Raw genomic sequence first — 27,028 nt, 5'->3', positions numbered from 1 at the left:
AACTATTAGGTGTAGAAGATATATATTTCTCTAACAGGTCGTGTGTAGAATACAACCAAAAGGTTGAGTATCAGACAACTCAAATCATCAAAATTGAGTAGGCTTTTGACTAATATAATCACTTCAAAGGAGGTAGTGAGAGAAAGTTATATTGAATGTTTGGTGTAAATGGAGAGAATGTGGAGTGAAAACCCGTAAACTTGAATACTTAATTAAAAAAGCTTATTAATAAATACAGTTTTAAGATTCTTTGAAATTACTCTTTACATCTCTTAAGGAAGAAGCAATCAAACCCTTTAATAACTCAACGTTTTAAGATTAAAAAGAGTGTAAAATATTCGTTTAATTAAAATGATTTAAAATGATAATGTGAAAAGAAAAGGAAAAGAAAAAGGGGAAATTGGGTGGGAGAGTACATAGTGAGGGGTAGGGGGAGGGGGGATAGAGGTACTAATTGTACGGACACCACATCATATTTGGTAAATAGATCTAAGGCCCGTCCGTCCAATTCTTTTTCCATGCACTGCAAAATGGGGTCCCTCAAATTTAAGTTTTTCTGAACTCTTTTGTTAATTTGGAGTAAATTCATGTTTCCATCTCCGAATCCAAACAAACATTAATATTATATGTACCTTTTTCTTTTTCTTTTTTCCTTTTTTCTTTCTTCTTTCTTCTTCTTCTTCTTCTTAATATTGTTTGATTCTACTCTCATAATAAACTTACACCACACACACACACATATATATATTTAGACATTTAATTCAATTCCCACCTTGATCGGTCCATTTTATGTCCACTCATAACCACACACACTATGATCGATTCTTCTACTTTTCTTTCTTTCTTTTTTTCACTCTTTTCTTTTTTACATTTTGTATTTGTTTATATATCACTTTCTATAGCTTTCAAAATTATGTAGATTGAAGAGACAAGGGAAAGCCTATAACTTCTAGGGCTGTCTTTATTCCATTATTCGTGGAATCATTAATTACCCCTTTTTTCTTTTGTCATTTTTACCTTTCCAATTTTTTCCGAGTAATAATGTTATATGCTAAATTAAGAAATTGTAATATACACATCATATCTTTTCTCAATATATACATATATATATATATATATACATATCTTATTACTGTTTGGTTTAGAGGAACTTTTTTAATCTCCTCTGGATTTTTGGGAAATTTGAGTTCTTTGATGGAAAGATTTGGATTGCACTTGAATCATGCGTACTTTAGAGATTATTATGAAGTTTGAGAAAGGAGATTTCTTTTAATCAGGGAGTGACTAATAATTTTGCATGTGCCTTTTAATTTTTCTTTTTAAAATTGTATATTTGATTATATTGTATCTTTCCATATTTGATCTCTTGTATTGAATGTATACCGAACACTGTATCAATAAATAAATCAACCAAAATACATTCTTCAAACAACTGCCTTTAAAGCTCTTTTAGTAAAACCACAAAGAAGGAGCGGTGTCTCGGTTTGTTGACCATAGTTTTTCATAAAACTAATCTCTTTCCTTTCTTGAAGTGATTGATATTCTTGTGTGTAAGGAGTTGTTCTCGCTTATGGAAAATGAGTTTTTCGTGAAAGACACTAGTGATCATCTTTTACCTCAATCTTAGATAAAGGAAAATAAAGTAATGCACTAGCAACTTCGGCCACGAGATTACTTTATTTATTTATTTTGGAAATTTTGGAATTTTTTTTATGTCGGTATGAAGTTAGGGGAGTAGTTAGGTATTTGTTTCGGTTGTATTGTTGGCCAATTGCCAAATTAATAATAAAATAATACTAATATTAATAATAATAAGTAGGAGAATCATGAAATTAAACTGTGGGGCTTCAATCCTGAATTCAATTTAAATATCTGTCCATAGCAAGCATAATGATTAAATAGAAAATTTAATCTGTATAATTTTGTGAGGAAACGTACAATCAGAGAACATATAGTTACAAAAAAGATTATACAAAATGATGGAAAGACAAAAATAATGAGAAATCATGTCCCTTGTGGACAACAGTGACAACATCATAGCTGGAGAAAATAAAAGGTTCGACTTTGTGGACCGAACTATATAGTACCCATGATTTTGTATTTTGGTTTTTATAATTTAATTTGTTCTATAGGATATTGATTCTTATAGTTTCTACTATTTTTCACAAACGAAAATAGTTTAAAACAATATATGCCTAAACCTTATTTTCATTAATTTAAAAAAAAAAATCAAATTAAAGTCTAACTCAATTTGGAAAGACAGAAACCCAACTTTATCCAACATCTTCTGAACTGGTAGAACAAAAGAAACCAAAAAAATGTTAGGCTACACAATGATCAACCATATCACAAATAAACTACACAAGGGAAAAACGATAAATCCCTGCAAATTAACTTGTTGAAGTCCAAAGTTAAAGTTGATCAACTACATTTTAACCTCAGGAAAATCGGAGACTAGTTATGTGGGGCATCTAAGTATCAGTTTTGGGGTAGTGATTTAGTTTTGTAGTGTATGTGTAACAAAAATAAGGTGGTATGAAATTTAATTTCCCAGCCGTGGTTAAAAGCATGATAATGAATTGAGTCATATTATAATATATACTTAAGTTGGTATCATTTTATTGAATTAAATTTAAGCTAAGAGAAGTAAAGAGAGGAGATGGGATTAGGTTAACCAATGGAGTTAGTCCGAATAAGGATGTAATAAATTAAATTAAAGAAGAAAAAACTTACCTATTATAGAGAAGCTAAAGGTAAAGGAATCATGAATTCTTTAATTAATTAAACCCCACATTTATCATTTCAATTGTTTACTAATTACTATTTAAAAGTCGTAGTAGTAGTACGGAATGAAACCTTTTTCTTTTCTTTCAAAAGCGTCACCAAATGTAATTCAAATTTTAATCATTCTATTATTTTAATCATTTATTATATAAAAAAAGTTTTGTCGATTATTTAGTTTATCCTTTTTAGCGATTAAACTATTTTAGTTTGATCGAAAAATGGAGGGATTGATTGAAAGCGTAGTTTTTTTTTTTTTTTCTTTAGGAAAATTTACTTGGTAATACTCCAATTAAAAGGTGAAAGACACTTAGTAAAAAAACTTCAAATTTTCTTTTCCTAAGTAGTCAAAACTCCCTTTTCATACTTAATAAATTTGTGATATATCAAAAATACTTTTTAAATGTAAATTTCAATTGACACAAAATTAAAAGACATAATACCACGTGTGACTTATTTTTAGTATATTTGAAAGTATATATATTTAGTAGAACTTGGTGTATCTAAACTTTTTTCTATTCATTTTTTTCTCCTCATTTTGTAACATGCTTCCAGGATTGTTTAGTTCTTAATATATGATCTTCAAATAAATAGACCCAACATTTCAAATTCGGAATTTTTTTCCCTTTAAGATATCAAAAAAAGGGACTTATTAGAAAAAATAAACTTAAAAAAAAAGTTAAAAACACCCTTATATTTAATACAAGGATAATTCAATTTAAAATCTATTTTAACACGTTCAAATATTTGATAGGGTCCAATTTGTTTAGTGAGGGATCAGGTGGTTTTTCTTCTTTTGGCTTTTATACATCACTAAGGTCAAAACTCAATAAGTATCTTTATGAATCCATCCCCTACAAATGTAGATTTGATTCTTTATTTTAAAGATTGATCAGTAAACAATATCAGTAAACTATTTTCAATCTAATTTGAATTTAACTGTTTTTTAATGTTTATTATATAGTTAATTTTTTCATGCAAATTCCTTTTTCATTGTTAAACAAATGGTGTACGTACGTTGAAGGGAAAGTATTGATTTCCCAAGTCTATAAGTAGGATTGAATCACTATTGGGTTAGCATGTTCAATTTGGGAAACTTGCATTTGCATGTTAATATTACAAGAGCTAATCATAACTGATTGGCTGTTTGGCCAGATCCATCCTTTAATGATTGACATTTATTATTCTATATAGCTATCATTTCTTTTGGTATTAGATTTTTTAGACAACAATATTATAACTATTGTGGAAGAATGTGTGAATAAAGGTTTAATTTGCTTGTCCATCAAAATTTGTTAACTTAATTTACTAATATAAAAATAACAAATTTACAGGAATCTCTAGACAAGATTAATTGTCTTACATTTTGAAATAGAAGGAAGAACTTTTTAGATACATTACAAAAAAGAGTTTGTACTTTTGTTAACTTCAATCGATTCAGTTAAAAGTACTTTAAGTTCGATATACTATATCTTAGTTGGGTGAGTGTAGTATATATAATGATTTGAAAGAACTATATACACTTGTAGTTCGGGTTGGAAATAGCCTTTTATGAGATTGCAATCACTTTTTAGATTAGTGATTTTTTTTAGTTTGTAAGTTGTTTCAATTAATTTTTTTATTAATTAGTAGTTTCATTGTTTTGTTTTGTTTTGTTTTGTTTTCTCGATTAATCTTATGTTTATTCCTAGTTACGGTAGTAGTAAATTGCTTTTTCAACACAATTTGTTGCTACGACATGGTTGGTTGATTTTTTTAAAGGAAAAATTTGAATAACATATAAAAAATAATCGTTAAGAATAATGTCATCGACTGACATATAATTTTCATATATAAATTATGCATGTTCCCTGGATTCCTTATTTTCATGCATATATGTCTTTCTTATTCTCTTTCAAATAATAATTATTCTCGTAAAGTATGTTTCCAATTCTAACCATATTTATACATGTGGTTCTCTTTTTCACTTTTAGGATAGCCGCCTCATTAGAAAAGTTTGTACGTTATTGAACGTTTGGAGATTAGCGCTTGTTTAAGCTTTGACCTTCATGTATATCGTTATTGAGTATCTTCGTGTTTTTTATTGAAGTTATATTTTCGGTAACCATATTGTAGATATTTAGAGAGGTTGTTTTCTTTTGATATAGTATTTATAGGGAGAACCTTAAATATGGTGGATATGAGGGGATGTCATTCTTGGGGGAGTCTGAACATTTTGTATTGAGAAGATCTCATACAAACCTAGAAGAAACATTATTGTGGAAGTGAGGGAGCTCAAACTTAGTTAGAGATTAAGTTAAAACTGAAGATGAAGCTATAGGTAAGTCACTAAAAAAGAGGTTGAAGCTTTTTATATAGTAATGTTTTGTTTCACTAGACACATTGTGCTCTATACGTAGGTAATTTTGTATCGAATTGGATTTTCTCTGTATTGTTATGTCCTCTTCTCTTACATGTTGTTTGTGAGTACATCCTAGATGATATTGTGTTCTATGTTAGATCTACCTACTTTTCACAACTAACAACATAGATTAATATTACTTACCCTTCACCAAAAGTTTAAATATTTAAATATATGAATCTAAAACTTTCAAGTGGATCAAATGACGTAGCGCTATATTAATTTGATATGATCAGGACAAGTTTAAAAGCAAACAACAACAAATTATGAACGGGGGCAGGAAGAAATTAAAGAAAGAGAGGTAAAAGTGTGAAATCGTAAGGTCCTGTAAACATGCTTTTAAAGTTGAAAACTCCTAAAGCACATTGTAGGAGGCCCCTTGATCAATTCTAGCTTCCCACGTCAAATAGACCTTTAATTTAATTGTTGCTCGTAAAGAACACACACAGACACAAAAAAATGTAGCTATATAGGGGGTGAGTTCTGTATCAGAATTGAAGATGCGAAGAAAGATATGTATATGGGGCCAAAAGTGTAACACTAAGGACTATTAAAAAACAAAGAAAAGGGGGAAAAAGGAAGAAAAAATTGGAGGGAGTGAAACGACACATAGTACAAAACCCCAATGGGCTTCCACTTGAAGAAGGCCTTAAAAATTAAATTTAGTTCAGTGCCTGTCAGTGGTCACTACTATATGACTTCTTCCTCCACTTGTTGTTTGGACCATATAGATATAGATATACTCTCTCTGCATAGTTTTTTAATTCCTCCCATAAACTCATCAAAGATTCAATCTTCACCAGATCTTCTTCTTTGGAGTTTCCACGTGCTATATATATATTCACCAAACAAACACACCATATCTCCAATTAGAGGGTTTTGTGACACTAGTTTTGTCAGGTATGGATAAATAGGCATTCAAAGAATAATTTGTTGAGGGTTCTTTTCACGAGGTCTGGAACTTCACGGACGGACCTAAGCTTAAGGAATATCGAGAGATAATACGAGGGACCAACGAAAAAATTTAGACTCTTAAATTCTAAATCAACCAGCCTAGTTCGAGAGGTTATTATATATCAAAAGAAAACAAAATAATTGAATCGAACTTTTATCATGATAGGTTGAAACTTTGAAGACAGCAGTTACATTGATATTATTGAATTTACATACATAACTTCAACTTCAACCAAATTGTTAAATGAACGGTTTTATAAATAACCAACTTTTTATGTTTCGTTGAGCTAAATACTCTTTTTAACAACTAAATATATTAGAGTGAAACTAGTTGGTACAAGTACTTTTATGCGGAAAGTTAACCTTACCGACAACGTTAGACTAGAGAAGTGAGTTGGAGGAGCATCGGAGGCACATACACACGTAATTCCCTGTGCACCAACAAGAATGATCACAATTATTTATAAAAAATAAATAAATATTATATTTTTTTATTCATTCATAGAAACCTCAAAATCAATTAAACATATTTGGTTTGAAGCAATGTCGAGTAATTTAAAATCTTTTTTTTCAAGGAAAAACATCGGTTGAAATTGAACTTTGCATCGGAGTTTATAGAGATCAATAGTCTATTTATTTCACAAGTAGCTTGAAATAAGTAAGTAAGTGTGTTGTATAAGGACATAATTAGCAAATAATATAATAACGTTAACTGATAGCCGTCTAATCTCAATTTCATAGACTCATGGACCATTTTTTAAAATACAAATAGAGTGGAGGATTTGAACCTAGAATGTTTTGATCCTCTCCATATGCACATCAATATCATTTTGAACTAAACTCTTTCGAATGATTGTTGAATGATGACATGGTGGGAAGTTAGAACAAAATTAGAGAAGTTAGGGTAGCAGTAAAAGTGGATAGGCAAAGAATGATAGATATATAATTAAAAAAAGGTATAGAGGGAGTTTTGAGATAGATAAAAAATATTATGATGAAAAAAAAAGAAGAAAAAGGGAGGGATAATGTTGGAGGAAAGGTAGGAAAGGATAAGAAATATTAAGATAGAAGGAGGGTTCCACCGTCCAAAAAATGTCAAAATTTGAAATGGTCAACAAAAATATGAGAAGTAAAAATAAAGTGACATACAGATGATGAGTGATACGAACTGGATATATATGATTTAGGTAATTTCATAAAGATGGTAAGAGTGAGAATCAAATCAAATTAAAAAAGTATTATTTTAAAATATACTTTGATGTGATATATATATATATATATAAAATAAAGAAGGAAAAAAAGGAACAAGTGGGAGGGTGAGGGTGAGGGTGAGGGTGAGGGGGGTTAAGGAGTGGGAGCTGCATAAAAGGCACGTGGTTGGTTGACGCGTTTCCGCGGGAAAATCAGCGGGGGGGTTGTAGTTGGAGTTGTTTTGTTTGTACTAACCCCTAATTCTCTATCTGTCACACTCACTCACACCCTATCGGTATCCCAAATTCAGTTTTTTTTTTCTCTCTATTTTCATTTAACTGTCTCCATAAAACAAAAACCGTGTCCTCTTTTGGACTTTTCCCCCACCTCATCTTAACCTCTTTCTTTCCCACCTCCCCTTCCATTCTCTCTCCTTCCCCTTCAACAACCTTCTTCTCTTCTCCCCTCTTCTTCCTCTTTTCCTTTCACTTTTCTCTTCTCCCTTCCCCCCTTTCTTACATTTTTTTCTGTCAATCCTTACATATTTTACAATACTTACTATACACAATTTTACATTAGAGGCCAAATTAAAGTTTTTATCTTAAAAAAAATCTATTTTCTTTTATGATATCTGATCATATTGCAATTATGTTTTAACAAACTAAATCAAACATTCCTAAAAATAATGAAATCAAAACACAAATTTATTATTAGGTCTACTCTCACTTAAAAAGATCAAGCACTTTTTTTTTTTTTTTTTATCATCATCATCATCTTTATTATTATTGCCATCCCAATTATTTTCTTTAACTAGTTTCAACTATAGCAAAACTTTAAACTAAAATTATTACTTTTTAACCAGTTTCAACTAGTTTCAAAGGCAACTTTGGAATATGAGGTAGAACTTACATTTACTTATTTATAAAACTTAACCATTTGTAAAAAGGTTGATTTGAGTTGATGGAATTTTGGATTGACTAGTCGATCATAAGATTCAACAAGTGTGGTCTCCAACTTAATGCTTAAATTTTGGATTGTGTTAGATTATATCATCGTGTTTTTATTAATAAGTGGGAGTTTGAATGTGATAAATTTGAAAGAAAAAAAAATCAAGAAATAGAAAAAATATATATTGTAGTCAATATGGTGGACAGAGTTATTAGGGACATCAAGACAAGATGTGTATATATGCAATGGTTTCTTCAGAGTTGGGTGTAGAGTTTTACTATATGCTTTGGGAGAGATAATAAAGAGCATGAGACCAAAGTTGTAGAGATGATATGTGTTAGGGATTCATATGCAACTTAATTAGTATGTACATTATTATTGGCATTTAACAAGCTTTTTAGTGGGTGTTTGACTTGTCACTTTCTGGTCATGTCAGTTTGTATATGTTTGTTGTGTGCATGATTTGATTAGTACATATTAGTCATGTTAACTTAATTGCTACCTAATTTAAATAAGATATGATGAATTTACATAGTGATTATATTTGAAATGACTACATACATGACCTATATATATACACATATATGACCTAATTTAAATGAGTTTCTTATATATGTCAGCATTTTTGGATAAAAATTATTTGAATTATAAATCGGTAAGTTTTGTATAAAATAATTTTCGATTTTAAAACTTTATATATATTATATTTAAAATACTCCAAATTTTCATATTCTATTAACACTTTTTTTAATCAAATAACATATATTTGGTATCAAGTTAGTGAAAAATTAATACATATTCACTGAAGAAGGGTTTGTTTGGTAGGAAAATCCAATTTTTTTTTTTATATATATTTTTATATTTAGTTATTTCAGCAAATATTTGTTTGACAAACCATCCGTATATTTATTTTTTGAAATATAGTTTTAGATTTTTCTAATCCAAACAATACAAATTCTAAAAATATTTCTGTGTTTTTCTTGTATTCAAATTTTCAATTTTCAACTTTGTAGTATTATATTAAATAAAGATAAAAATGTTTCATTCAATTTCTAAAAATGTAATACGTACAGTGCTTACTAAATTATATAATATACAAAATAACAATTATATAATTTCTTTAACATAAAACTTATCCGTAAATTAATTAATAATAGTTTATTGTCAATTAGATACTAGTACAGGTGTTCACCGTTAGGTTGAGTTCGGTTTCAAGCTAAAACCGCACCGAACCGCAAAATATAAAAAAAATCTCAAACATTGTAACGAACCAAACGACAGTTTGTGTCAAACCGAATCAAAACTGAATCGCATATGCGGTTCAGTTTCGGTTAAGTTTAAACCCCATATAATCTTAGGCAATCAAAGCATTGAGTTCGATAAAAAATGTCTTTTTGTTTTAAATTTCGAAAAATCTTGGGCCACAAAAGCACTGAGTTCTATTAAATTTTTCTTTCTATTTTATATGTAAGTGGATCTCGGGTTAACATATTTAACCGAGTTTTAGAAACAAAACTTTTCTCAACATTTTTTTAAATTTATTTAGTTTAATTTTTTTTTTAACTTATACGGTTTGGTTTGATTTTAAAATTGATTTAAAACATTAAACCAAGTCAAACCGTATAAAAAATAGTTTCAACATAATACAAACCGCATCGAACTACATGCAATCGATTTCGGTTCAGTTCAGTTTTCAAATATTTTATGATTTCGAGATACTAATAGGAAACTATGACTAATTTTATAATTTATAAATACAGAACACCAAACATATTTCAAGTTTGAAATTACGTTTAAATTAGATTTTAATTTCTTAATATGCTACCAAAAATAATATTTTAAGAATATGAAATAGAACTTTTATTTTCATTAAATTCATGTTTTTCAAATCCTCTCGTAGATATGCGTTTATGACTATCTAAAAAGAGATAATAAGAAGCCTTTCTCAGGACCTATGAATTTTGGCTCAACACCTTTAACCTTTAGCCCTGTTGGTGTTTAATAAATGAAAAGTAGAAGAATATGTAAAAAGTAGTTAGCAAGAAAAGAGTGAAAGAGTGATATGTAGACACTAAATTTTAATTATAAATTAAGTATGCAATGAAAGGTTTGAATATAATTGATGAATAAGCAGTGTCACCACCTTTCCAATACATATACTCAATTTATTTGAATCAAACCGTGAGGCAAAGAAGTTAAAAGTTTGTAAATATATTAATAGTTAGTTTAAATAGGTGACAATTGACATCAACTTGTTTATATATATATTTGAGCTATTTTTAGAAAGTGAAAGTATGGATTGAAGAATGAGGAAGTTAAAATAGTTTTGAGGGAAATAATTGAAAAGGCGAGGCCCAATGGATGAAGAACAAGTAGAATGATAGTAAAAGAGAAAAGTAGAATCTTCGATGGTGAAGAACAAGTCAAAGTGACACATGTCAGTTCCTGAAGTTGACTCATTGTCTATCAATTTTCATTTTTCAAATATCTTTTTAGTATTTTATGAATTTAAAAAAAAAAATAGAAAAGGGCCAAAGAGAAAAAAATAAAAAAATAAAAAAAAAGGGAAGGTGTCGTTGATGGCGTGGGCAGCCAACACAGGCTGGCTCCTTATCATTTAACTCCGTGTTTCAGTGTTTCACTCTGTTGCTTTCAATTTCTAATTCCAACTCTTTATCCAAATTCACCAAACACTATAAAACCATGATTCTTCTCTCTTTATCCATCAAACCCATCCCTTTAATTCCTTCAACTTCACTCCTAATTTGGATCATTTTAATTAACCCACTTCCAAAAAATGGATTCTTTTTCAACTTTTAATTATGAAGACTATTTCTCCAGTTCCGAGAGTAGTAATTGCCGTCTCCCCATTTTTTCCGATGAGGATTTTATGTTAGCCGCCAGTAATCCCAAGAAGAGGGCCGGCAGGAAGAAGTTTAAGGAGACAAGGCATCCGGTTTACAGAGGAGTCAGGAGGAGGAACTCTGGCAAGTGGGTCTGTGAAGTGAGAGAGCCCAATAAGAAGTCAAGGATTTGGCTTGGTACTTTTCCAACGGCGGAGATGGCGGCTCGAGCTCACGACGTCGCCGCCATCGCCCTTAGAGGTTTTACTGCTTGTCTCAATTTCGCCGATTCTGCGTGGCGATTGCCTGTGCCGGCGTCTGCTGATGCCAGAGATATCCAGAAGGCGGCGGCGGAGGCGGCGGAGGCTTTCAGGCCGTCAGAGTCAGATGGGTCTTCCGTAGATGACTCAAGGACGGAAAATGGGATGATGATGGAGACGACGACGCCGGAAAACTTGTTTTACATGGATGAGGAAGCAGTTTTCGGAATGCCCGGATTGTTGGAGGATATGGCTGCGGGAATGATGTTGCCTCCACCTCAGCATTTCCGTGATGACATGGATTTTTATTCTGACGTGTCATTGTGGAGCTATTAAATCATCTTTCTTAGTATTTCATTGTACATTCAATTTATGTACTTGTACACAAAAACTAAACTAGAAAGAGTGTTTTTTTCTTTTTTAGTATTGATTTTCACACACATATATATATATAGTTAGTAGGTTAGAATGTGCGGTTGATTGTAGCATAAAATGATACAGTGAACCAACAAGTATTTTTCCACCACTTACTTTTGTTGTTTCATTACTTTCTCTTTTGGTATTATTGCTTTTATTGAGGTCTTTTCTTTATGAAAGCGATATATGTTCTCAAAAGATGCAAATTATTCGAATTCAGAAAACTCATTCTCTTCCTTATTTAAGCAAGTTCTTTGCTACCAAGTTCTCTATTTTTGTCAACATCTTTATTAACTCCCAAATCCACATACCTACTAAAAATGAATATAACTTCAATTTAGAGCTGTATGTTCAGATATATATGCAGTTTCTATATCTTCAATATCTATATTGCTTACTTCAGGAAACAGGGTTCTTGTAAACAAACCATACATACGCCAAAATTTTCATATCATTTCAGTTTCAACAGTCTACTATTTATATATAGTTATACAAATAAGGACAATCTTTAACATGCAACTCATTTTTGGTGAATTGAAGTTTGTTGTCTTCTAAATCAAATGAAACCACTTATCATACATTTCATAAAGGGAAAAGAATATTCGTTTATCTGAAGACCAAAGAAAGAGAACTGATTTTTAAAATGATAGTGAAAAGCAAGTGTTGGGAACAAGCATGAAGCAGCCGCAAGTGGAAAATGGATTATATTTGAGAAAGCAAACTGCATAATATCAGAAACTGGCTAACATAAACTGCTGATATCAGCAAAATATTTGCATGTTTACATTGTAAAAAACTAACTGCCCTGGTGCTGTGGGACCTTTTTTTTTTTTATCTTGTTGACCAACAAATTTCTCAGGACCAAGAAGTAAAAAACGAAGTGAAATGAAAAAGAAAACTTATTGGTCCTGATATTCAAATATCATTATACAAAGAACATGTCAGGGTAACATTTTAGTATTTCACCGAGCAACACCAGAAAAAACAAGGGAACCTACCAGGGGGTTGATGAACTAAAATTGAAATGAAATTGTTTTGTGAAATTCTTCCATCTGATGATATCAGATCTGCTACTTCACTTTCTTGAGAAGAGCAGAAGTTCTAAATTCAGCATCATCTCTCACGAAACTCCACCAAATATATGAAAGAGGAATTGAAGTTGCGTGCCAGAGTGCGTGAGCATCCACATATCCTCCATAAGGAGGGAAATCGAATGCCTCTAAAAGGATTGCAACAGCACCGCCGAAGACTAATATCCACAACTTCCATTGTGACAGATGGCGAGAAAGAACTGCCCAAACTGCCCAAACAAGAAGTTGAGTAATGCCCATCACCAGGCAGACCTTAGCATTCAGTCCTGAAAGGTAAGTCAATTTACTCAAGTCATACTTCTGATACCAAGAAATATCTTAGTCTTCAATCCCAATGAAAGATGGAGTCCAGTAATTCATTCATCCATTTGAATACATGACCTAGAAACCTCATCTGTTAGGCACCAGAAGTTCTGACCTTCAAGATTTCTTTTGCATAGGATTGAAAGGAGCAGCGGGGAAGATATTGAGATAGTTGATCACATACAAGGAAGGGATGGGACAGATAAATAAATTGTTTAATTAAGAAGAACGATTTAAGTGAGAAAAATATGTAAAATATAGAAATGGTGAACTTAAGCAGCATAGGAGAACCAACAAATCTCACCACCATATTCCCTGATAGAATTGTTTAAGATAATTAGCGGTAGAAGATAGCACAGAAAAAGAAAAGTTGTTAGGCCAGTTTCACTTAGCTGATTCACAGTTCTACTTCTACTATGTCCAGGAAATGTAATATTGAATAGATAATAAAAAAAGCATTATAACCCATTGGGATAATCTGAGAACCATAAAGATGCATAGGAATATCTACAGCTAACTGTAAAATGGATAGGAAATCTTTTTTCAATTGAAACAACAAAAATTATATTTACAGTCGAGAAATGGGGTCTAAAGAATTGATGAATTACCATAATCAAGTTTATAGAAGTTCAGATACAAGATGTGGGTTGTGACGAATGAGATAATTGGGGCAGATACCATGACTTTTGCAGCCTCGTCCCTCACATTAAGGGCTCGCAGTATAGCTACAATTAGCGAAAATCCAATAAATGCCACAGCTGAAGAATAATCCAGCTTTTCAGTCAACTCCACATCTCTACAAGCATTTAATTCCAAGCACCATGACAATGCAGGTAGTAAGTTAGAAATGTGAACAGTTTCCTTGTACATAAGTAGATCATGAAGCTTGATAACCTCACTGTCTGCCATTCCAAAGATTAAACTATAATAATGACTTACCTACAGTGAAATGCAGCATTCCAAAACCAAGAATTCATGGCTAAGATTCCATAGATATGCCACAACCCTGTGTACTCGTAGTAGGTCTTCTTATTGGGCTTCAATGGAAGCTTGTAGTAAAGAAGAATGAAAAATGATATCCAGCCATGAAATTGCACGGCAAGATTGAGAGTAGCAAGAGCAACTGCAACTGGTTCCTATCATATCAATGGAAAAAGTAGAAGATGAGCAGAATGAAGAAAGGATTTAGATATGAGACGAAGGGATTGGTTGACCTGAATGCCATAGACTCTTCTAAATGGCCATTTTCCATGGTATTTGACAGGTTTATCACCAAGACTAGTTCTTTCTTCTTCCCGAGAAAGCATGCAGTGATACCTGCAATCGGTTTGGCAGTCCCACTGTTTCCATCGTAAATATAAAGGTTCCTGCAGATACCATGGACCATCTACAGGCTTCCCATCCGATGAGAATTTGCAATGATGAAAACATTTGTCACCAGCACACCCAGATTTCTCGCACTGCACCACACAATCCCTGACAAATCATAGCCAAGGAAATCACTGAACTACCGCATTTTCTCTCCATACAAAGAATAAGAAATTAGATCACCTTTTTCCCACTCTATCCAAAGTCCAAACCAATGTTTTAGTATAAGATTCAACGACTTAACTTAATTACCAGCCCACTTAAACTAATGCCTAAATAAGCAATGTTCACAAATCCCAAGCATCTAATCACCGTGGAACTTCGAATCATAAGATTCATGGATGCTCAAATAGTGAACTAAAACAATTATTTTCATAATTCATGGAAGAGGGAAGAAAAATTGAGGCAATAACAAAGCGCCGTCTTCGTATTTGGGAAATTAGCCAACAAACAAATAGTAGAATGAACAGGATAAATAGAATTACAAAATATTGGATTAGTTAATTTGCAGCCGAGCACAGTAGAAATTCCCGCAAATTAAAAGAACGAAAATCAAGTTTCCTATAACGGAGACCAACCCGTTCAATAACCGCAAGCAAACAATAAATTAAACCACAAACTCAGAAGAATAAGGCATTAAATCAAATTCCCATTTACGAGACAAGTGTAGGAAAGGGTAAAGAGGGGAAAATCAAAATGAGGGGTCTAATAAAAAAAAAAAAGAGAGAGAAAAAAAGAAGGAAAAAAAAGGCGAAGAAAGCAGAGGGGGAAGAGAGGAAAACAAAAAGGTGCAAAGAAAAGAAAAGGGAAAGGAAAATTACTTGTAAATAGGATCAGAGTCACCAGGGCTGGCGTAAAGGAGATGGAAGAAGAAGAAAGGAAGTAGAAGAAGAAGAAGAAGAAGAAGAGGGCAATGAGGAAAGGCAGCCATGAGATATGGGTGGAAAGTCAAAGGGAAGTTCAGAAGGAATTGAAGGGAATTAAGAGGTGGGAGTGAGGAATCGAATGGAAAGGTTCCATGAATCGGAGAAAAAAGGGGATTGTTTTGAAGCAGAGGGAGAAAGAGAAAGAGAAAGAGAAAGAGAAAGAGAAACAGAGAGGAGAAGTGGGAGTGGAGGAGGCGAAGAGGATGAAGAAGAGAAGAGAAAGAGAGAAAAGATGGGATTTTTTTTTTCCCTTTTTTAATTAGAAAAGAAAAAAGAAAAAAAGAAATGGAATTACAATTTGATTTTATGGAAATGGAAATGGAAATTGGTTGGGGAAAGCAAACGGGAAAGAAAGAGGAGATCGGAATCCTGGTGAGGTGATGATCTTTAGACTTTGTAGCGATTGACTTTATGCCACGTGGACGCATTGATGCTCTCTTCCATTCTTCTCATTTCCAACCCCTTTTTTTGTCCTTTTCCTTTCTCTTTATTATTATTACTATTTTTTCCCCCCTTCTTTTCTTTTTAATTTCGATTACTTGTTCCTTATTAATGTTCACAATTTTTAATTTCATCCAAAAATATTAATAATTCAATTTACTTACTTTCCCTTTCTTTTTTCTTTTTTCTTTTTCTTTCTAATGTCTCTTCTTTTAAACAAATTGTTTGTTGTTTACTCTTTTCTTTTCCACATTACTATTTTCCTTTTTCAAATTAATCATTCAAAAAAATAACTACATAATACTTCCAAATAAGTTAATATGGAAACTTGTTTTTTGTATAAGTAGTACACACACACACATACTCACTCTCATCTTTTATACTTATCCTCTCTCTTTTCTTAAAATGAAATTATCTCATTTTTTCCTTTTTTTTTATTTCAACAATGTGTTGATCTAATCCCTTTTTAAAAGATAAATAATGTATTCAAATATATAGTAAAAGTTCATTTGCCAATTTTCATATTAAAATTTAATAGAAAATTTATCGATCGATCAATCAATCTACTTCAACTTCAAGACTTGTCAAACTAAATATAAGATGTGTTTGAAATAATACATTTTTAAATGTTTAATTTAACCAAAAAGAAATATTTTGAAAAATATTATATTATTTTATAACTACATACAATCATTTTTAAGGTGTATTTGAATAATTTTGATTCGAGGAGTTTAAATAAAAATGAGTTTTTAAAAATAATTTTTTTAGTAATTAACATTTAAGGTGTGATTTGAAAGTTTTTCATATATCTTTAAAATGGAGTATTAATCTCACATTCTTAAGGAGGGCAAAAAGAAACTTTAATGAATTTATTAGCTTAACGGTCAAAAATATAAAAGTTGATAAGATTCGTACAAAAATTAAGTGTAATGAATTTGTTTTATTTGTGATTTTTTTTATGAAGGATAGATAGTTTGTTTTCTTTTTTCTTTCCAAGAAACTTCTAAAAAGACATCTTTCAACTTTGTATATTCGGCTTTACTCTTAAAAGTTCGAAAACACTTTTAAATTTAAAAAAAGTTCAAACATATTTTTGTCATTAATTTAGATGGAAACCATTAAGGTTTTATTTTTAAAATATCAATAAACTTTCTAAAGTTTCAAAAATACCTTTAACTTAAAAAGAAAAACAATTTTCATTGCTATATGACATAAACCGTTAAAAAATATTTAAAAATATCCCTACCATTAGCAGGATGTTAAATTTGTCTGAAATTTTCATAAGTTAAAAGGTAACCTTTTTTATTTTTATGTAAATACTTTGTTTGTCTCATTTTTCATTTCCTTACCAAAACCATATAAAGCTATAAAATTTTAAGATAAACTTAAAATCCTACGAAACCTTGTAAAATTTTAAAGTCAAACTCTCTCCATGAAATATGCCAAAACGACAAAATAATTAAATAAAAAATATATTTGATTATTAACACATAATCAACTAATAAAATATGACTTCTCTCAAACATTTAAATCTTGTAATCTCTTGGTATTTCCATGATTTTCTTCTGATGTATATATACCTTAAGTGAAGTATATGCAATTTTATTTGTTTATTAACTTTTCTTTAGATAAAAAATGTAAATCATTTACTAAAGATGGTTGTAAGGGAATTTGGAAGAATAGAAGGCAAAATAAAAAACGAAATACAAAAGCAGGACAATATAAACAATTTTGGATGAAAAATATAGATATGCATACAAAATATTCTTAAATTTTTAAAAATAAAGTAACGAGTAATAAAAATAATTCCATACTAGCTCTAAGGGTGTAGAGTTCTACCCTTCAAACTTGTTAAAAATTACAAATATTTGGATCCATTGAAACTATATGGTGTAGTTAATTTTGAATGGTATGTCAAAATTTGAATGGAGGTGATGCACTGGACCTTAACATATAATCAATGATAAAATTGTACTTCAAAAATTAAAAAACTTGCAAAACAAAAATAAAAGACTGTAATGATATAGTTATTATAAGAGTTGTTGATTTAAGTTATTCAATTAGGGATGATATGAACCACTAATGACTCCAACTTATTATTTATATTTAGTTCTATTCCTTTTAAAAACATATTAAATAATAAGAGTATCTTACTCATTTTGCTAAAATCTATGTGTGGTAATGCATTAAGGTTTTGAGAGGCTGTCTTAAAGCTAACCATTAGGTTGTAAGAAACGGTTTTGGATTTTAAATTCTGAGAATAATGATTTTTCTTTGGGGTGGCCATACAAATTTATCGCTATCCTTCTCGCAATTCTTGATCTATGATTACAATTATGAACATTTTGTTTGTCGTGTGTTTAAACGTTTAGTTCTTCTTAATTACCTCATGGTTTTTAGTCGTAAGTTACCATTTTTTTTTAACTCACCCTATGGAGTCGTGAAATTGATTTTGGAATTTTAGAATATGTTATTAAGGGTTCAAATAACTAAAAGATTCTTGTTTTAAAATACATCTTCCTTTCTTCGAGTTGAGGAGGTGTATGTCTTATTCTGTGAGTCAACTGGATCCAAGCAACTTTTCTTAAACCTATTTTGATCTCAATAACATGATGCTCTTGGGCTACGGCATGCACGATATGTGCATACACCATTAGCTATTTTAACTAGTTAGGCCTTCGTTCGTTTGTGACTCGAACTAATTACTGGAAATAAAGGAAGGAAAAAAAAAAAAAAAGTAGAGACTTGGGTTCTAAATTTTACGTTGGGGCATTTTATTTTAAAAATCTTGTTAGTAGATTATCACAATCCTTCCAAACAATATCTATAAAACATTCAACCTTTGGTTTAGTTTTGAAGTTTTGTATCAAAATAAAAAAATAATTTCACTCACGATCGCTATCCAATTTTTAATTATTTAATCAAACCTAAGCACGTCTTGTGAACACAAATACAATTAGTAAAGTCTATTAAATAATGAATGAGAAACCAACCAATCAAAGAAAAATTAGTCATAGAAAAACTACAAAAAGATATGGTCTCTTTTGCTCTTAACCAGACGAAAGGTTTATAAAAAAATGGAATGACAAAATTCAAACACAAATCATGGATGACCAGAACAACTACCTATGCATTATATTATTTGTTTTCAAATATGTATGTGTCTGATTTTTGTCCCAAACAATTACATCACTGTGTTATAATATATTCTTCTTGCTGTCTCTCTAAGAGAATGTGATTATAGCATTGAGGTTTGCAATACATTCAGTGGGGAGAGAGAGGAAGGAATTGAGAAACAAATCATCAATGGGGTCAACAGTAGCCACCCCTACCAATCTGCAATTTCCATCGTCATCCAATCTCTCTCCTTTTCCACTTCTTATGATTCCTCTTGATTCTTCAGAACTCAGCACGGTTTTTACTAGCAATGGAGGAGCTCTATACAAACTCCCAATTGAGAATATGAACTTTGACTCAAATTCAAGCTCAACCTGCTTGCAGATATAGCAAATCAGATCACTGTTATTAATATTTACAATTGAATCAACTAGTGTTTTCTAAGATTTTGTTGAACTAGAACTTTTATCAAACAACTTATGGGCGTGATTACCTTGCCAGACTCTTGATTGATGCTTCCTTGGAAGAATTCAGGAAGAACATCAATCTTCAGAAACGGTGGCAATGGCAGACCCAGAAACTTAGTGGTTTGAGTTGTCAATGGTGGGATGTAAAGGGTGTCAACATCGAAAGAAACTAAAAGTCGGCTGTTGCTGCCATTATCATCGTGGATCTTGACAGACCCAGTTCCTGTTCCTCCTTCAGCATTATATTGGAAATCAGGGAATCTAGAAATGCCAAGCTTGCAAGCTGTGAGAGACTTGAAATGAACAGTGGAAATATTAGATTTTGGGATCTTTGTGGTGGTGGGAATGGTGGGTGTTTCTTGGTTTTGACTGTTGAGACAGGAAGTGGGAGAAAATTTGATGCTTTTGCCTCCAAGGTTGGATCTTTTTGTGGAAAATTTGAAGAGAATTGGGGTATTGGGAGAGTTCAGTTTACACCCCATTTGGGGAACTCTCTTATGGTAGGTCTTGTGTTAAGAGAAAGAGAGAGAGAGAAATGATAAAGCAGGAATATCCAAATTATCCCTGAAATCAAAGCATAATGTTTTTTGTGAGGCTGTCTTCAGTTTGTGTGATTCTTAATGACCCTTATCCTTTATCCTTTTATCATGTTGTTATCTGTTCTTTAAAGCTTGGTATTCCACACCACAATCCTATTCTACTTTTCAATCCCAACCAAACATAAGAAGGAGGAGAATAAAAAGCTTGTGGTTCATATTTTTTTGTCATTAGTACTCTACGCTAAAATTTGTCAGCCTTGGTTCTTTTTCTTTTCTTTTCCTTAAGATTTTCATGGCTTCTGCCATCTTCAACGACTTCCATCATCTCAGATAGAATTCCTTAAACAAAATCTTTCTTGTAAAGAGAGGAATATTAACTTTTTTAATACCATTACTGACCTTTGATAAATGAAAACCATGAAAATCTTACAAACGCACGCACTTAAGCTCACATCAACTACTTTGAGAAATAAAATACTATTCTTACAATTTGGATATTCTTTTCTTGGCTCAAGTTTGTTTACGACCAGCAGAAGGAAGAAGAGAATTCGAACTAGAAAAACATCATTCTAAATCAAGAAACATCCTAAAAGAATGCCAAGGCTGAGTACAAAAATGAAAAGTACTAGCAACTCCTAAAAACTAATGTCTTCCATTAGAAGATTAATCTCCACAAGTGTGGACTTCTCCCCAGTAAGGAGCTTCAGGCAAGCCAAAATACCAAGCTTCGTCTCTTGATTCATTTATCTTCCTAGTTTCTTATTTCTATAATCAACTATAAAGTACCAATTAAAATTTTAACTATTAGTTCAAAATCATTCCAAAATATAGATAATAGTGACATCATATATACTCATTTTGAAACATTCATAAGCATCTCATTGTTTAAAGAGCATATCTAAGCCATAGATAGGTACAAAGAGAAAAGCTCGGTAACTTATAACAACCATTACTAAGACTTGAATAGGAGCAAAAAGAAGTTAAGTAACATACAACTAAAACCCAGTTCTAAACGAAATTTAAGATTTGTTTTATGATAATAATTTTTCTCTTGAGGACAATTGATCTAAGACATGCAAAACACAGCATTTCGGGTCCATCTCTCAAAGTATGAGACTTCGCAAGTTGAACATGACCTTAATAGCATTACCACCACGAGCACTGGTTTCAAAGGCATCTTCCACCTCCTTCAGTGAGAAACCAAATCCATGTGTTATAAGCGGCTTCACATTGATCTTTCAACTTCTTATAAACTCCAAGCACACAGGCCATGTGTTTTTGTATCAAAACACAACCAATCACAACGACTTCCCTGTCATATAAAGCTTATTATACTTTGTAAAATGGAAAAAGAACTAGTGTATGCAGATAGCAGGTGTCGAGTTACTGCAGGTGGAGTTAGTGGAACAGTGATAGAACCCGGATATATTGAATATTAAAAGATAATAGAAATACACAATAAAGGAAGTGTTTGAGATGCTTGGACCCTCCCAATCTTGAGACTCTCAAGCCCCAATCCATATTCCAAAATATTGCTTACCTTCTCCATTCCCCTAACCTCTATATATAACCAACCTCCCTAACAAACCCCTATTTAATGATCAATATAACCCTAAAACTTTGGGATTATTAGGACATTAGTAATTAGATAGGGAGTTTGTTAGGAAAGTTGGTTATAAATAGAGGACAAGGGGATGGGGGAGGTAAGCAATATTTTGGAATATGGATTAGAACTTGAGAGTATCTCAAGATTGGGAGGGTCCAAGTACCTAAAACACTTGGTTTTATCGTGTATTTCTATTATCCGATTCAATTAAACAGTCATCTCATTATTACCCACAACGAGACAAACTTTGCCACCAGCTTGAGTGGCGCATGAGGCTGTTAGCATTTTCTTGTTAAAGCCAGCTAAGTTACTCACATCTACCTTAGTTTTCATGACTTTTTCAAGTAATCAACAGTAAAACCCATGTATTTTGACAATTCTAGAGCTTTGTAAGATTAAAAAACACTGGCATTTCTCGAGTGTGAATTAGAGCTTTGCCCAATTTTCACTAAGCTCTCTACACAGATCATAAAAATTGGACAGGTCATTGTCAATAACTCAAGGTGTTCGTGTTATGAAAGGATGGAGAGTTTTAAATGAATTTCAAAAGTCCGGAAAACCTGAATGTTAATTGAAACTTTAACTTCATCTGATCTTGATCTGCAACAGACAATTGATAGTCATCCACATTGATAATGACAATCTAGGGTGCACTAAACGCACGAGCAGCCATCATAGTGACAAGTCCAATTGGTCCAGCTTCCATGTCCAAAATATTATTTTCTGGACCAATGTTCGCACGTCAACAAGCATGAACACCAACACTTAAGGCTCACACATGGCTCCTCCCTCTAAGCTGACATTTTAGGCAATTTAAATCCCAGGTCTGCTGGATGAACCATCTGTTGGTAAGAAAAGTAAGTGCTTTCCTGAAATCATATCATAAAAGTTCAATCAGAACTAACCAACTCAAAAAAATGAAGTGAATATGATACACATGCTTCTTACAACATAGACTTTCCACAACATTATCGGTCAAATTTCAAGTTCAAAAGCAGCATCAGACAAGAGGTATCCACACCAAATGCACGCATCAATGAATATAATGTAATAATCCACTAAAAACTACCTAATTTTCGAAATGGTAAAGATATAGGAATACCTTGATGGGGCATCAATAGTAAATTTGACACGTTAATTAAGCCTGCTTCTTCCCTTAGCGATAAGAATAGCTATATTTTAAGAAAACTACCATCCAGTACTTGAAGTCATAAATAAAGTGATCCACTGCACTGATTTGTCCAAGATGATGAAAAGACTAGTCATGAGGGTTTATGTAGATGCAAAGTCAAACTGAACAAAGGGGATAGAGGCTTATATAGGCAAAAGTAGAACATTTAAAACCTTCTATGGTTATCATGAAGGATGCTTTCAAACTTTTATAGAACTCTGTAAAGGTTCGTTCAACAATAACAATCTTTCTTAACGTTGATCCATTTAGCATGGGAGAGTTCAGCCTTCAAGAATATGGACACATCTGGAGGGTATTTATATCACAGCAAAGTAATTGATCCAGTAAACCAGTGCATTGGAGAAGCACTCAGGTTATTCAAGTCGTTTGGTAAATACATGCTTATATTCTCACTTCAATGGAACTATAAGCACATGGTTTCTGTAGGTTAGTCACTTCCATCAGTTTTCTAATCTTTATAACATCATCCCACCTATCTGAACCTGCATATGTGCTTGAAGAGAGAACATAATTCCCGTTGTTACTAGGATCTAATACAAGAAGCTTCTTTGAGACAATCTCAGCCAACACCAAATTTCCATGAAGCTTGCAAGCACTTAACAATATTCTCCATATTACAACATCAGGAACAATTGGCATTTTCTTTATGAAATTGTAGGCCATGTCCAGATAACCTGAACGACACAAAAGATCCACAACACATCCATAATGCTTCATTTCTGGTGCAAGTCTATATGTGTTTTCCATGCTCTTAAAGTGTTCCACTCCCTTGTCTACCAATCCTACATGAGCACAAGCTAGTAAAACCCCTACAAAAGTCCCATGAGTTGGGCAAATACCTTCTTTCAACATTTGATCAAATACATTAAGTGCAGACTCGGCAAAACCATTCACAGCAAGACCTGAAATAATAGAAGTCCATGACACTGAGTCTCTAGTTTTCATGTCATTAAAAACCTGTAGAGCCTTCTCAACCACGCCACATTTACAATACATATCAATCAAAGAGTTTCCTACAAAAACGTCTGATTTGATGTCATGCTTGCGTATATAGTCATGGACTGCCTCTCCAGCATCAAGTGAGCCCAAGTGGGCACAAGCAGAAAGTGCAGTAGCTACAGTTATTTCATCTGGTTTCACCATAGACACCATCATTTCTTGAAAAAGCTTCACTGCCTCAGCATGTTGCTTAGCTAGAGAATAGCCTATGATCATGGAGGTCCATGAGATCACATCCCTTGAAGGCATTTCATTAAAAAGCTTCTTTGCAGCAACTAAATTCCCTACTTTTGCATACCCCATAATCATTGCATTCCATGATACTATATTTTTCTCTTTCATCTGATAAAACACTCTACCTGCAAAATCTATCATACCACGGCGTCCATACATATCTATCAAAGTGTTTCCTAAGTAGAGATCAACCACAACACCATGTTCATCAATGTACTTCACCAAATAGTCTCCCATTTCCCATTCACTTAAAAAGCAGGTTGCTGAGATAGCTTTCATCATTGTCACAGAATCAGCTCTCACATTTATAGCCTGCATTTCCCTAAAAAGATCCAAGACCTTCTTAAATCTATTAAATTGATAATATCCACAAATTATAGAATTCCATGAAACTACATCTCTTTCCAACATTCCATCGAACACCTTTTGTGCCATGGCCAACTCACCAAAGCACACATACATATGAATCAAGGCATTTGAAACAAAAAGATAGGATTCAAACCCAAGTTTCATAGAATGAACACGAACCATCTGGCCTTGCCTTACATCAGAAACTCTTGCACAAGACTTGAATAAAAATATGAAAGTCAAATGACTCCCCTGTATTCCTTTGTAATACATGGTATTATAGAAATGAATTGCATCATTAGGTCGATCGCTCTTTGATAGACCGTGGATCATGTGGTTCCAAACTAGCAATGTGGGTCGCTGAATTTGGTTAAAAACGAAATGGGCCTTGGGCAAAGATTGTGGAGAAAGAGCATAATGCTTGATAACTTCAGAGATAGAAGATGGGTCGATGTGCATTTGGGCTCTTACAAGCTGGGCGTGAAGCTCCTTGATCGAATTCAAAGAGGTTGAATTACTTATGGCTCTTTGTGATTTTGAGAAAGTGCTGAACAGGCGACAAAATGATCTAGGGATTTGCATAACTGATAACAAATTCTCGGTGTCGCCGAAAAAGCCAGCTTTGCTTTGAAAGATAAAATAAAGAAACCTACAAATTAAAAAAAAAAAAATAACGAAGCTCAAGCAAATCCAAGTTCAAAAGGAGTACTACTGAAAGAAACAGATTATCAGATAGACAACCAAAGCTTGATTCACCCAGAAATCAAATTCGAATTCAAAAAAATCACAATATCCAAAATAACCCAACAACATTAAAATTAAAAAGGACAAAAAGAAGTAAAATAGCAAAGGAAGAAGGTACCTGGGAGCGTCGGAGGGAAGACGCGCGGTTGGAGCACCGCCACTGCGGATGCGTTGTGTGTGTGTGCTTTTTTTAATATAATCGGGTCGGGGGGAATTGTTGAACCGAACCGACCGAACTTGGTCGGTGCAGTTCGAGCCTCGAGGTATAAATAAATACCGGTTCGCTTCGGTTCGGTCCCTCTTCGTTCTCACTAAAACCCGAAGTGGCACTCTGTTTCTCCATTCTCATACAAATCCCTCCTCCATAACCAATGGAATTTGCTCCCCAGCTCAGCCAAAGCCATGGTACCACTACCTTTTACTCCACTCAATTGTTAACACGCGTTTCCTGGGCTTTCTTCCAACCTCAAAACTTTTTCATTCTCATTCTCCTGATTCACATGGAATCTTCAATTTTCTTTCAAGGGGATGGAATCCCATTCTCTATATCTTCCTCCAACTGTCTTCTTATACCTTCTTCAACTACATCATTAAGCTTCACATTTTGAATGCTCCCCGACCTTGTTTATTTAGTTGACTTCTCACGCATCAAACCACCGCGTTCTGCAGAATTCTCAGGCATCAGGCATCAACAAATCATCAAACCACCATGTGCTCGAGGATCCTTCAGACGCAGCAGATCCTGATGCTCCCCGTCGACAGTATGTATATTTTGGGGACGGGGGATTATCCAGAGATGACCGTCAAGCTTATAACTTCGAAGAGATAAGAAGAGCCAAGGTTTTCCATAACAGATAGTTACCTCGATCTAGCTTAGTCTAGTAATTTGATTGAAGAGCTGATTCAGGGACGGTTGTTGAATTCGGCAACCTCAGGGGCAGCAGAATTTCCGGCAGTGTTGGCGTTTGATGCGGGAGAGGTGAATCAGCCCCATTTTATACAATGGATGCCCTAAATTGGAGAAGCAAAGAGGGGTTTTCTAATTTTGAAATACAGATAGCAGCAAGCTAGAGGATGAAGAAGGATTCTTCCTAACAAATTGATAACAGAAGTTCCTTCTATTCCTTCAGACGTGGCTTTTAACTCTGACATGGCAATGCTGATATGAGTGGGCAGCCTCTGTCTCTTTGGCTCCATCCTTCTTGGCATTTGTCCTAATACTCTTTTCCTTGAACATGCAACATTAATAGATGTTTTTGACAATGAGGAGCCTCAGTTTCGTGGCCAAAACTCCCAAATCTTCTGGACAGAGTGAACAAACATGCCTCCCTCCAGCTCTACATTTCCCAACACCCAAAACCCATCAGCAAGAATCCATTCATGAAGTCCATATGCTACTGTTTCCTGTCATGAATGATCTTTTAGCCAAAACCCATCTCTCTCCTTCCGACATTGTCATCACTCAACCACCAATATTCAATGAGAAGTGACATCAAAAGCTATGACCTTTCTGGAATGGGGTGTAGTTCAAGCCAAGTGCTCTTGCTTTTCATTTAGCTGAAAATCTTTCTTGAAGTTCATGAAAACTCAAATGCTATTGTACTTGGGTACAGACACTATATCAAATTTTGGTATGCAGGAAAAGAACACTCCAGACTAATTCTTAGTTACTACGTCCGTATGGGCAGCGTGGCTGTTTTATTCACCAACGTAAAACAGGCAAAAAAAATTTCAAAATATAAATTATTTAAAACACTTAGAACACAGACATCCTTCAACGTATATAATAGAAACCAAAATAACCAGTGTTGTATTGTTCAAAAGTTATTCGTGAGATTTCCCATTTTGAAACTGTTTT

At 32.9% G+C, this 27,028-nt stretch overlaps 4 protein-coding genes across 5 annotated transcripts; 1 reads left to right on the top strand and 3 right to left on the bottom strand.

The window, feature by feature from the left end:
- The first annotated feature begins 10,980 nt into the window (after positions 1-10,980).
- LOC101220749 (dehydration-responsive element-binding protein 1A) lies at positions 10,981-12,035 on the top strand. Its single transcript, XM_004140746.3, has one exon. It carries the CDS (start codon positions 11,073-11,075, stop codon positions 11,712-11,714), a length of 642 nt encoding a protein of 213 aa, XP_004140794.1. The 5' UTR covers positions 10,981-11,072; the 3' UTR covers positions 11,715-12,035.
- Positions 12,036-12,484: 449 nt separating this feature from the next.
- Positions 12,485-15,728, bottom strand: LOC101220983 (post-GPI attachment to proteins factor 3). 2 transcript variants are annotated; one of them, XM_004140747.3, is made up of 5 exons: positions 15,379-15,722; positions 14,404-14,665; positions 14,129-14,325; positions 13,798-13,985; positions 12,485-13,152 (listed from the first exon to the last, which is right to left on the bottom strand). In XM_004140747.3, the coding sequence occupies exons 1-5, from the start codon at positions 15,486-15,488 to the stop codon at positions 12,866-12,868; spliced, it is 1,044 nt and encodes a 347-aa protein (XP_004140795.2). In that variant the 5' UTR covers positions 15,489-15,722; the 3' UTR covers positions 12,485-12,865. The 2 variants fall into 2 exon arrangements, with proteins under 2 accessions (XP_004140795.2, XP_031738702.1); XM_031882842.1 differs by lacking the exon at positions 12,485-13,152 and adding an exon at positions 13,159-13,315 and having other exon boundaries at positions 15,379-15,728.
- A 3,216-nt stretch (positions 15,729-18,944) lies between these two features.
- LOC101221214 lies at positions 18,945-20,098 on the bottom strand. The gene is made up of 2 exons (XM_004140748.3): positions 19,535-20,098; positions 18,945-19,415 (listed from the first exon to the last, which is right to left on the bottom strand). The coding sequence occupies exons 1-2, from the start codon at positions 19,988-19,990 to the stop codon at positions 19,149-19,151; spliced, it is 723 nt and encodes a 240-aa protein (XP_004140796.1). The 5' UTR covers positions 19,991-20,098; the 3' UTR covers positions 18,945-19,148.
- A 775-nt stretch (positions 20,099-20,873) lies between these two features.
- Positions 20,874-26,947, bottom strand: LOC101221449 (pentatricopeptide repeat-containing protein At2g22410, mitochondrial). The gene is made up of 4 exons (XM_011652831.2): positions 25,289-26,947; positions 22,756-25,075; positions 22,214-22,522; positions 20,874-21,359 (listed from the first exon to the last, which is right to left on the bottom strand). The coding sequence occupies exon 2, from the start codon at positions 25,006-25,008 to the stop codon at positions 23,227-23,229; it is 1,782 nt and encodes a 593-aa protein (XP_011651133.1). The 5' UTR covers positions 25,009-25,075; positions 25,289-26,947; the 3' UTR covers positions 20,874-21,359; positions 22,214-22,522; positions 22,756-23,226.
- Positions 26,948-27,028: the final 81 nt, after the last annotated feature.

This window comes from Cucumis sativus, chromosome 3 (genome assembly GCF_000004075.3).
Source record: "Cucumis sativus cultivar 9930 chromosome 3, Cucumber_9930_V3, whole genome shotgun sequence".
In the NCBI taxonomy this organism is placed as follows: Eukaryota; Viridiplantae; Streptophyta; class Magnoliopsida; order Cucurbitales; family Cucurbitaceae; genus Cucumis; species Cucumis sativus.
The sequence above is the reverse complement of the archived record's forward strand: the minus strand, read 5'-3'. Positions and strand labels throughout refer to the sequence as shown.

Bases quoted from the DNA above. Each gene is read 5' to 3' on its own strand.
- LOC101220749 (XM_004140746.3), top strand. From the start codon at position 11,073: ATGGATTCTTTTTCAACTTTTAATTATGAAGACTATTTCTCCAGTTCC.
- LOC101220983 (XM_004140747.3), bottom strand. From the start codon at position 15,488: ATGGCTGCCTTTCCTCATTGCCCTCTTCTTCTTCTTCTTCTTCTTCTA. The intron at 13,986-14,128 runs GTAAGTCATTAT...AAATGCTTGTAG, and splicing joins AATGCTGCATTTCACTGTAG to AGATGTGGAGTTGACTGAAA. The intron at 13,153-13,797 runs GTAATTCATCAA...CTTACCTTTCAG, and splicing joins CTTCTATAAACTTGATTATG to GACTGAATGCTAAGGTCTGC.
- LOC101221214 (XM_004140748.3), bottom strand. From the start codon at position 19,990: ATGGGGTGTAAACTGAACTCTCCCAATACCCCAATTCTCTTCAAATTT. The intron at 19,416-19,534 runs GTAATCACGCCC...ATCTGCAAGCAG, and splicing joins TCAATCAAGAGTCTGGCAAG to GTTGAGCTTGAATTTGAGTC.
- LOC101221449 (XM_011652831.2), bottom strand. From the start codon at position 25,008: ATGCAAATCCCTAGATCATTTTGTCGCCTGTTCAGCACTTTCTCAAAA.